Genomic DNA, 11,214 nt, shown 5'->3' with positions numbered 1-11,214 from the left:
GGGCCTGTGATTGCGAAGCTGCTGCCAGCTGCCTGTGCAAGGCCTCATGCACTTCCTCATCCTGGTCAGGTGGCCTGTAACAGACCCCCACAACAGTATCTCCCATGCTAGCCTGCCCCTTCTTCTCACCCACAACCTCAACTCGCTCCTCATCCACCCCTGGCTGAAACTCAATATATTCTAGTTGCTCTTTCATGTAAAGAGCAACTCCCCCACCTCACCTTATTGGCCTGTCTTTCCTAAAAAGGACACAGCCATCCATGACCACATTCCAGTCACATGAGCTGTCCCACCATGTCTCTGTAACTGCCACCAGATCATACCCTCTGGCCCACACAAGGGCACATGGCTGGCTCATGGTCATCCTGCTGTCCTCCAGGACCCCTGCCTGTCTTTCCTCAAGAGCCTATACCCATCTATTCCTACACTCCAGCCATAGGAGCTGTCCCACCATGTCTCAGTGATGCCTGTAACATCACAGCCTTGTAGATGTGCAGACACCTCTCACTCCTCTGGTTTGTTCCCCACGCTCTGTGAGTTGCATAGAGGCATTTATATGGGCCCCTCGCCCCATTGAAGCCGACTTCCTAGCTGGAGTGCTTTCTGGCTGGAATTCATTCTCTTACACTTGATGTGCTCTCTCACTGGCCTGTGATTCATCTTCAGGGCCAAGGCATCTCTTTCTGGCACTGGCCTCAAAGTGGGATGGATTGAGGATCCCCTCCCCCAGCAAATCCAGTTTAAAGCCCTCCTCCCTAGGTTGGTTGGTCTTTCTCCAAAGATGTTCTTTCCTTCTCTGAGAGATGTACCCCATCAGCCCCCAGGAGACCAGGCTTCTCACAGGGAGTCCCATGGTCCAAGTAGCCAAAGCCCTGGCTGTGGCACCACTCCTTCAGCCGTTCATGGATTTTCCTGAATCTGTCAGCTCTTTCAAGTGCCTTTCCTTTGACTGGGAGGACTGGTGAAAAGAAGACCTAGGCCCCAGAGTCCTTCACTGCCTCTCCTAGGGCTCTGGAATCCCTCTCGATGCTCTTGAGATTGCTTCTGCCTGTGTCACTGGTACCCAGAGGAAACAGCAGCAATGGAGAGTGCTCTGTGGGAAGTACCAGGTTTGATAGTCTCTCCCTGACATTCCTAATCCCAGCCCCTGGTAAACACCAAACCTGTCTAGACAGCCGGTCGGCAAACAAGCACGTCAGTATCCCTCAAAAAAGAGTCCCCCACTACTATTACCCGACACCTTTTCTTGGTTGCCCTTGTTATAATTCGGGGAACCAATCTATCCGCCTTCCCCAACTCTAAGGCATTGTCTATGTCCCTCCTCATTCTGCATAGCCATGAAGTGGTTCTGCAGGAGCACCTCAGGCTTTGAGGAAGGCTTCTTCCTCCTTCTGCATCTTCCCTGCACCAGTTCCCAATCCACACTATTGGCCTCCCCCTTTGTTTTGGGTGTGCCAGTGGAAGAGTTTTGGCTCTTTGGCCGGAGGGAGCGGTTTTGGGTGTGCTGGTGGAAGAACCTCAGGCTCTTTGGCCAGAGGCTGTGGTTCCGCTGCTGCGTTCCCCTGCATCCAGCTAGCTCTCTCCTTGTCTGCCTCCCTGGTGCTCCGCAGCCTTGTGACTGTCTCCTGCAGCTCAGCCACCAGCCGCAGGAGGTCCTCCACCTGAGCACAGCTTTTGCAGCTGCGTTTGTTCCCCACCCCTTCCCCAGGAGGAAGGTCTAGGCACTTCCCCCAGGCTGAGGGCTGAACCGCAGCCTCTCCCTTCAGCAGCTCCGTCTGGCTGGAGGCACTGGTCACCGCCGGGGCCGGTGGTGCAGAGTGTCCAGCCAGAGCTGCAGCCTTGGCTCTGCCACGAGTGCCCACCCTTCTGCCTCGAGGGTCAGGGAGGATGAGCGCCCTCGGCCTCTCCAACTGGCGGAGCTTCAGCGCCCTCCCCGCACAATGCCGCGGGAGCTGCTCGCTCCGCTCCTTTGCTCCCCACAGGCTCCCATTGTGGGCAGGCAGTGACAGCCGGGGACAGCCGTTGCTCTGGCCATGCCGACGGCCCCTCTGCCTCTCCCCGCAAGAGCTGCTGACTCCAGGCAAGTCTCTCCGCTCCCCGCTCCGGGCAAGTATCTCTGCTCCCCTGGTGTTTCCCTATAGTGGGAAAACGTCACGAAAGCTCCTGAACACCGAGATCTGCTGCTGGCCAGGCCCGTCCCGAAGCAGCTGATCTCAGTGACTGATGTTTAATATGTTTAAGTTTCTTCTTGAGAAAATGTAATGTCATTTTCTGTGTAACCAGACTGTCATTTTCTGTTTCTGCCTTCCTGTTTGTAGGGATGGATTTGTTGCTGACAGTATCTATTTCCTGAAATCTTTGAGTGTGACATTTTTTTGTTGGGGTTTTGTTTGTTTTGTTTTTTTTTTGACTACTCTAATCTTTCTATTAAACTGAGGTGGCTACTTCTTTACACTTTCTTCATGCATTTGTTGGGAAGAAATGGATCTTAGGAATCAGAAATAATCAAGGAAAGCTCTGCCTTGGTCAGTGTCAAATTCCTTCTCAAATCCCAATTGCATGAAGCATTTGTCAGCTTTCTTTTGTAATGCTTTATATTATGTTGAAAATCTGTGAGTGTTCCGATTGGCAGTAGAGCGCGTTTTTAACTTTAGTTCTTTCATCCAGAAGGCATCGAATTCAGGAGTAATAGAGGAGGTTACAGGCAGGGCCTTAATCATTCCTCACTGTGGGATCTTTCATCCTAGTCAGGTGTCCGCTTCTTGTGGAGTGTCTGCGTTTGTGGGGCGTGTAACAGGGGTCAGCTCGTAACCTTTGGAGTGAATCACTGACATGTGACACACAGCAATGAAGTAAAACATCCCTTGAGCTGCCTGAAGAACTTCTCTGGGGGAAAACTCATCCCCATGACTGCTCGGAAGAAGCTGCGGTTGGCTGGGGCAGACGTGGTAACCGGCTCCGTAAGGAAGTGTCAGTGTCAAAAGTGCAAGTGGAGCATTCCTCACCTCTGGTTTTTTGAGTGAGGTGCGTGTGAGTGAACTACACTCGCAGCTCAGACATGAAGGCTTTTATTGCCCAGAACAGGCTGCCGGAGGGCTAAAGTACTGCATGGGTCGCTGAGAGCCGCCAGACTCTCCGGAGTGCTCTGAGGTTTCTTTGTGGAAGGAAAATTCAGAATATTTGGGTCAGTGCTACCCACGCTGTTCTTGCTTCACATTAAAACGGGATACTAAGCTAAATGGGTCGTGCTGGGTGGCGTCATAGGTGGCTGCACAGGGGACAGGTCAAGAGCAGCCCCAGCCTTGTGCAGCTCCTCCTGCTGTCCCTGATGGCTCAGGAGCTGCTAGGGCAGGAGTGTGCAGCAGGCTTGTGCCGCTGCTGGGGATGTCACTGGAGGCTTTGTGTCAGTCCCAGCAGGAGCAGGCAGCTGGCTTGTGCTGGTGCTGGTGGTGGCCATGGTGGGTGAGGAGGTGTGAGGCCAGGGGCCAGCTGGGTCTTTGCCAAAGCAATGCTGATCTTCCCCTGGAACTGCATTACCACTACTCTGCCTGTCACACGCTGTATTTGATTTCTCTGCCTTTTCTTGTATTTTCACCTGTCCTGATAATATGACCATTTCTAAAGTCACCTTTTCGGATGCCAACTGCCCAGGAAAATGCCTTTTCAATTATTCTCCAGCTTTCTCCTTCCTTTACTGCTTGTTCATTCAGACATATCTCACCTATGAAGCTGCTTTGAGCTTCAGGGACTAAAAGCATTTCAGTAGTCTACTTTTCTCTTGCCAACTCTTTCATTATGTTTATACCTACCTTTCTATCGATCTAACACATTTCTTATAGGATTATCCCTTGTCAAAGGCACCTCATTAGAGACACCTTGTACTTAGCACACAGTTGAGGAGTGTGTTTTATTGTTGATGAGACTTGGTCCTGCTTTCCTTTTCTTTGTTGGCACATGGGAGAAGTCCTTCTGTGCCTGTGTGCAGGCAGTTCTCTAAGGAAAGCAGGTGGGAGCTGGTGCAATGGAGATGTGACATTTGTCTGCAGGCTTGAGTGGAGAAGTCTGAGGTAAGACAGGATGTAAATCCCCATTGAACAAACACAGCAATGAGGAGGTAGAGGAAGTGAGCAGCAAAGCTGTCCGTACAGTGTCAGACCTCAAGGGACTGCTGTTCCTAGCTGTCCAGACCTGCTGAGGAGACATTCTGCATCTATATCAATTACAGAATCCTACTATCACGTCTTCTCTAAACTGACAATTGATTAAAAATACACTTTTAAATTAATTTCAATAAGGTGCACTATTCAATTTTCCTCTGTAACTACATTCTGAAAGAACTACAATTAGCTGTAGAAATCTCAAAGACTTGAAGAAAATGAAAGTAAGAGAAATAGCTCCTTAGAGCTTTCTGTCTTTTAATGAGCTCCATAGGGTATTTGGCCTTAAGTAAAGGAATCTCAGCTACTGAGAGGAAACTGAGCAAACTGCTCAAGTCGTCAAAGTCAGAAGCAAACCCCAAAGTCCCTTGAAGGACTGATTGGCCCCACTGAGGGCCACTGCTGACACAGCCTCCCCAGGGACTCCTTAGAGCAGAGAACTGGAGGCTGTGCTTGCAGGCAGGCAAAGGCCCTGTGCAGGGGGCTGGAGTGCTGAGAAAACCCTGGCTTTGTTTCACCCAGCAGAAAGTCCAAAGCCTGAGCCTCAGGCCCTGGGCAGGCAGATCCTGCCCCTCGCGGGGGGCTCAGGGCTCTTCCCGGGGGCAGTGGGGTGTGAGGGGGAGCAGTGCCAAAGGCAGGGAAACTGGACAAGCCCTCCCGCCTTCCCCAAGCAACGGGCAAGGAGAAACGGAAAGTTCTGCCTGGGAGGCCTTGGTGGCAGAGGCCACTGCCATAGCCAAGGGGCCCAAGGCCTTGCTCCTGTTGGGCCTTTGAGCCTTGCCAGAGCCCTCGGCCATCTCTGCTGCAGGCTGTCCTGCACTCTGCCACGCCTGCCCCTCTTCCCTTGCCGGCTGCACACACCCATCTTGCTTTCCCACACAGCTCTGCCCTCAGCATTTCTAGACCTTTACTGATGTCTCTCCTCCCTCACCGCCTGTTCCTTGAAACACAAAGCCATGGGCTGAATCCAGAGTCCCTATGGAGCATCACTTCAACCACAAGGCTACCCTTGGAGGGAGATTTCTTTTTCCTCACATGCAGTCTGAACCTTCCAAACGGCACTTTGTGGAGGTTTCCTTCTCTTCCCACTACAGGAGAAAAGCTCCATCATCTCTGGAAGAAACCCTCAAGCAGTTATTATAGAGTCCTGGGACTGCACTTCATCAGCCTAAAGAAGCTCAGGTCCCTCAGCCCTCCACACAGGCCCCTAGCTCCATACTGCAATTCCTGTCTGGAGCTTCTCCAGTTCCTTCCCTTTCCTCCAGAACAGAGTGCCCCACATGCAGACTCACTAATCCAGATGTGGCCACACCAGTGCTCAGTCAAGGGCCATGATAACTCCTGTCTGGGTGGCCACTCTCCCCCTAATACAGCCCTGTGTGCAGCAGGCCTTATTCATGGTCAGCATGTGCCAGTGGCTACTGCGGCTTCCCTCATCATGCCCGGGCTCCTCTCCTCAAGGTCACAGAATCACAGAATCACAGAAAGGTGAGGGTTGGAAGTGACCTCTGGAGATCGTCTAGTCCAACCCCCCTGTTAAAACAGGTTCACCCACAGCAAGTCACACTGGACTGCGTCCAGGTGGGTTTTGAATATCTCCTCCGAAGTTTGTTGTAACCCAAATTGAGGACCCAGCACATGGCCGTGTTCAAACATCATAGCATTGGCCTCAGCTTGTCAATCCAGTCTGTCCAGAACCCTCTGCAGGTCCTTCCTACACCCAAGCAGTTCAATACACCCACCCAACTTAATGCTATCTGCAAACTCACACAGGGAGCACTCAGTCCCCTCATCCAGATCATCAATAAAGATGTGGAACAAGACCGGCCCCAATACTGAGCCCTGGGGGACACTGCTTGTGTCACCATCTGGATGGAACTACGTTCACCACTACCCTGTTCTCGGCTGTCCAGCCAGTTAACTTGATCCAACCTGAGCAAGTTGTCGTGACCAGTAACTCCACACAACACACTTTTCCCAACCTGCATAATCCCTATACCTAAGAGAACTGAAGTTATGGATGACATGAACTCAGTGGACACTTCACGGACAATTTCATGGACATTTAAGAGGAGTGGCCCATAGTTAGAGCAATGATAGCTGTCTGTAAACAGCGTGATTGGTAGGGGGTGGTTGTATATGAGGGTCTTTTGGATAATGTGGGACCGGACTATGACACAAAAGGGATGGAATAACAGGTGGAAACTGGACTGGGTCTGGCTGGGCTGAACTTACTTCTCTTCATGTAAGCTCCCGTGGCGCTATGTCTCAGTTTTGTTGACCAAAACAATGCTGAAAACACACTAATGACCTATCAGTTTCTGAAAAGTGTTTGAAAAGTGTTAAGGCCTTCTCTGTTTCTGACTGTGCCCCAGCAGTGAATAGCGGGGTGAGGGTGCAAGAGGTTGGGGGGAGAAATAATCTGGCCAATGACCCCAAGTGACCATCTTAACCCCCAAGATTTCTTGATTTTACTCTTTCTTTCCTCATCCCTTGTCCCACTGATGTTGGGAAAAGGAGGAGAGCAAGCGGCAGGACAGTGCTAATTTCTTGCTGTGGTAAACCCACAACATTTACAAACAAAGAAGAGCTGGTGAGGAATGGAAAAGTCCGGGGTGAGAAGGTAGAGTGGACCATCCTGAGAAAAAGGAAGAAAGCAAAGAGCAGGACCTCAGGACAGCAGACTTTGGCCTGCTGAGAGAACTTCTTAGAAGAATTCATGGGCTACAATGCTGCAGAGAAGATGGGTGCAGAGAGCTGTTTGATGACAAGAATCTCCTCTTCTCGATCCAGAATGCTCCGTCATGACATGCTAGAGGTCACATAAAGGTGGCAGGAGGCTGGCATGGCTGAGAAAGGAGCTCCTGGCTAAAACCAAGCATGAAGGGGAAGCCCAGAAAAGGTGGCGGCTGGCTGCCTTCCAGCCTCCTTGGTTCTGTGATTCTGGGAGGAGAGCGACACTGCAGAGCTCTTGGCAGCACTGCCCTCTTGCCAGGAGCTCCCTTCATCCCAGGCAGGCAAAGGCAAGGTGAAGGTGGTTCTGATGCTGAGGAAACCTGGGGGTGTTCCATGAAGGCTACAGGTCCTGACCTCCAGCCTCTGGGAAGGGAGAACATGTCCCTCAGGCATTGCTCAGGCCTCTCCTGGGCACAGTCTGATCTGCACGGTGCAATGGCAAGCGCAGGTGTGGGACACTGTAGGACATCCTGTGGTGGAGATGGTCAAGGGCTCTGGCAAGACAAAAAGCCCCCAAGAGAGCTGAGGTCTTTCTGCCCTTGGCTATCGCTGTTGTCTCAGCCCCCAAGGCCTACCAGAAGACACCTCAGCCTTATGGCACCAGCACCTCAGAGCCTCCTCAGCCCACCCAGGACAAACCCAGAAGCAGAGGACCTTGGCCCTGCCCTTGGCACTGCACATCCCCACATCACCCTGCCCCAGGAAAAACCCTGAGGAATGGGTGAGGGGCAGGGTCTGCCTTGCAGGGGCTGGGGAGTCAGGGCTTGGTCTTTTAGCTGGACAAAGCACACCAAGGGTTACTCAGCATCAGAGCCACCTTCACCTTGCCTTTGCCTACCTGTCCTCACTGAATCCTGTTTTGTCCCTTAACCACCCCCCAGGGAGGCTTTGTAGATAATGTCCCTCAGTGGAACCCATTAGTGCTTCAAGAAACTTCAGAGTTTGCTTCTGACTTTGAATCCTCAAGAGGTTTCCTCAACTTCCCCTCTGTGTCTGGGTTTCACGGATGTTGCATCAAAACCACCAGAGGGATCATAAAAAAGTTCTTGGGCTGTTGCTCTGCGGCTGATCTGGGCTGGTCTCCTGGGACAGAGAGAGCTCCTAGCAAGCAGGCAGAGCTGCAGGGAGACAGCTCTGCCCAGCAGCAGCTGCTCTGCCAAGCGCAGCAGGGCTGAGGGGGCTGCCTGTGGGCACCAAGGAGAAAGGAGCGGGGCAGAGGGAGGTAAAAGGCAGGAGAAAGTGGGAGGATGGCTGAGAGCTCACTGGAGGAGAACTCTTCCCAGCCTCTGACACAGTAAGTCTCTGGGTGCAGGGCAATGTGATGGTGGCTCCTTGCAGGATCTCCTGGATGTGTACAACCTCTGGGATCTGTCTGTGATGTAGAAGAGGAAGACGGGCTGCAGAGCAGGGCTTCCCTAGTGCAGTGTGAGAGGGACAGGGCATGACAGTTGCCTTCTCCTGGGCATGGCTGTGGGCTATGGACCTGGGCATGCAGCCTACGGTGCCCAGAGCTGTCCTCCCAAACAGGTTGTCCTCACCCAGGGGGCTGTGACCTGGAGCAGGGACTCTGTCATCAGCCAGGATCAGCACTCATCTTTCCCAGTGAGCTCCTCATGGAGCTGTGGGGAGAAGCTGTGGGTGGAAGGGAGATTCCTAGCAGGGCAGGGCAGGGATCTTCTGCTGTTCAAAGGGTGCTGTGCTGCTCAGGACTTCTCACTGCTCCAGATCACCCCCAGAACAATGGCAGACGAAGCTTCTCAAGAAACACATCAAGGCAGGGTTTACCTGAATGGGATGGAACCTGTGCTTTCAGTCTTCTACTCTTAATCACCTCAGGGGTGGAGGGAGGGTTTGGACATGGAAATTATTCTCTCCGTTTGGGAGAAGGCACTGAAACTCCAGATGTGTTTCACTTGGAGCTTTCTAAGTCCGGGAGTATCAAAAACAAACCACCTTTGGATTACAGGCCTTCCCAGCATCAACTCTCCATCCTCATCAGCAAGGAACTCATGTTCCCATCAGAGCCTGGTGCCACGGAGGTGCCCCTGGGCAGTTCTTGGCTGCCAGGAGGTGTATGCAAGGCTGAGCTGCGTACACAGAGCATGGGATGGGGTGTGTGAGTGCTGCCAGGGAGGAGATGTGGGGACAGAGAAAGAGTTCCTGACAGGGACAGCTCCAGGCAGCAGAGACCTGGGCAGAGAAAACTAGAAATGTCATGGCAGCGGGAATTCAGAAAGCTCCTGACCCAACACAGAGAGCTGCTTCTGAGCAAGCCTCCCTGGTCACCTCTGCCCCCCAGCAGACCCTCTGCCCTCAAGCTGAGGGGGGTCCAGGGCAGATGCTGTCTCTTCTGCAGCAAGAGCTGCAGTAGAGCCAAAGTGCATCTCTCCTGACACATAAACCTCTTCCTTCTGCAGAGAAAAGGGACTGAGAGCAACCGGCCTGGGATGTCACCAACGTGGAGGTGCTGTGCTCTGCTGTGTAAGGAGAAGGCTTTCCCATGTGCCAGCTGTCTTTCTTTCCTTTTCCCCATTTGCAGAAGGATCAGGGTATTGCTTCATGTTTTTCTTTTCTTCTTTCTGCTGCTGTTTTTTCTTGCTTATGGAAGCTCTGGGTTGTGGGGATATCTCAGATGCACTTTGAGACACGGGCCCTGGGAGGCTGTGGGCAATGCAGCGTGTGGAAATTACAAACAAGCTGACTCTCCCTTCAGGAGATGCTGGGCAGAGTTTTTCAGGCACCTGAGCATCTCCCAGGGGTAAAGGGGTTGAAGTGCCCTTCCCCCGTGTTGGGGGCACTTCAGCAGGGGAGGATGGGAACCTAGTGACAGCCCCATTCTCCTCGACAGGCACGCTGCTGGTATCATGTCTGGAGAGAGCCTGGAGATGGAAAATGGCTGTGAGAAAGGTTCTGTGTTGGCCGTGAGTGATTCCGACCCAGACTTTGCTGTTCAGGAGAGCAGAGTTGGAAGGGCTGGGTCCCTCCCTGGGCTCTTCCCTCTCAGACACAGCTGGTCTGGGTGCTGACTCCAGCGCACTGCAATAAATAGGGACAATTTTCACATGGTCACTGAGGCAAATGCCTGTCACTCGACTGAAGGCACCCGTTGCCAGAAACACCTACTGAATGCACAAGCTCTTTGACACGTGCAATAGCACAGGTCTGACTTCTCTGGAGCCCGTGGACAGAGCCCCTGCTCACCAATCCTGACCTCACAAACAAGAACAGACTGAAGTTCCCCCCCGCCAAAAAAAAGCCATTGTATCTGTGAGAAATGGCATAAGACAGGCTCAGAGTAATCTATCCTGACGTGTCAATGTCTTCCCCTCTTTCAACAGTCTCCCATTCCTGCAGTGAAATAACGTCCAATGCCAGCTCCATCGCAGAGTTCCTTCTCTTGGCTTTTGCAGACACACGGGATCTGCAGCTCTTGCACTTCTGGCTCTTCCTGGGCATCTACCTGGCTGCCCTCCTGGGCAACGGACTCATCATCACTACTGTAGCCTGCGACCACCGCCTGCACACCCCCATGTACTTCTTCCTCCTCAACCTCTCTGTTCTTGATCTGGGCTCCCTCTCCACCACTCTCCCCAAAGCCATGGCCAATTCCCTCTGGAACACCAGGGCCATCTCCTACTCGGGATGTGTTGCCCAGGTTTTTCTCTTTGTCTTCTTGATCACAGCAGAGTTTTGTCTTCTCACCGTCATGGCCTACGACCGCTACGTTGCCATCTGCAAACCCCTGCACTACGGGACCCTCCTGGGCAGCAGAGCTTGTGTCCACATGGCAGCAGCTGCCTGGGGCAGTGGGTTTCTCAATGCTGTGCTGCACACGGCCAATACATTTTCACTGCCCCTCTGCCAAGGCAATGCTGTGGACCAGTTCTTCTGTGAAATCCCCCAGATCCTCAAGCTCTCCTGCTCAGACACCTACCTCAGGGAGGCTGGGGTACTTGTGGTCGGTGTCTGTTTAGGCTTCAGTTGTTTTGTGTTCATTGTGGTGTCCTACGTGCAGATCTTCAGGGCCGTGCTGAGGATCCCCTCGGAGCAGGGACGCCACAAAGCCTTTTCCACCTGCCTCCCTCACCTGGCCGTGGTCTCCCTGTTAGTCAGCACTGGCTTCTTTGCCTACCTGAAGCCCCCCTCTACCTCTTCCCCACCTCTTGATCTAGTGATGGCAGTTCTGTACTCGGTGGTTCCTCCAGCAGTGAACCCCCTCATCTACAGCATGAGGAACCAGGAGCTCAAGGATGCTGTTAGGAATTTAATTCCTTGCACGTTTTCCAATAGTGAAATAATTTCTACCTCTGTTTGCAAGTGA

At 52.6% G+C, this 11,214-nt stretch overlaps 1 protein-coding gene across 1 annotated transcript; it reads left to right on the top strand.

The window, feature by feature from the left end:
* Positions 1-2,906: 2,906 nt before the first annotated feature.
* On the top strand, positions 2,907-11,214 carry LOC104342329 (olfactory receptor 14A16-like). Its single transcript, XM_086481394.1, has 4 exons — positions 2,907-2,960; positions 5,703-5,738; positions 7,775-7,862; positions 10,232-11,214. Exons 1-4 carry the CDS (start codon positions 2,907-2,909, stop codon positions 11,212-11,214), a joined length of 1,161 nt encoding a protein of 386 aa, XP_086337520.1.

The sequence above is a fragment of the Leptosomus discolor genome, unplaced genomic scaffold (assembly GCF_034619465.1).
Source record: "Leptosomus discolor isolate bLepDis1 unplaced genomic scaffold, bLepDis1.hap2 HAP2_SCAFFOLD_41, whole genome shotgun sequence".
NCBI classification, from domain to species: Eukaryota; Metazoa; Chordata; class Aves; order Leptosomiformes; family Leptosomidae; genus Leptosomus; species Leptosomus discolor.
This window is presented reverse-complemented; position numbering and strand designations above follow the sequence as displayed.

Coding starts and splice junctions, on each gene's coding strand:
- LOC104342329 (XM_086481394.1), top strand. CDS start 2,907: ATGACTGCTCGGAAGAAGCTGCGGTTGGCTGGGGCAGACGTGGTAACC. Junction 5,739..7,774: donor TCACACTGGACTGCGTCCAG/GTGGGTTTTGAA, acceptor ACCACCCCCCAG/GGAGGCTTTGTAGATAATGT. Junction 7,863..10,231: donor TGACTTTGAATCCTCAAGAG/GTTTCCTCAACT, acceptor CTCTTTCAACAG/TCTCCCATTCCTGCAGTGAA.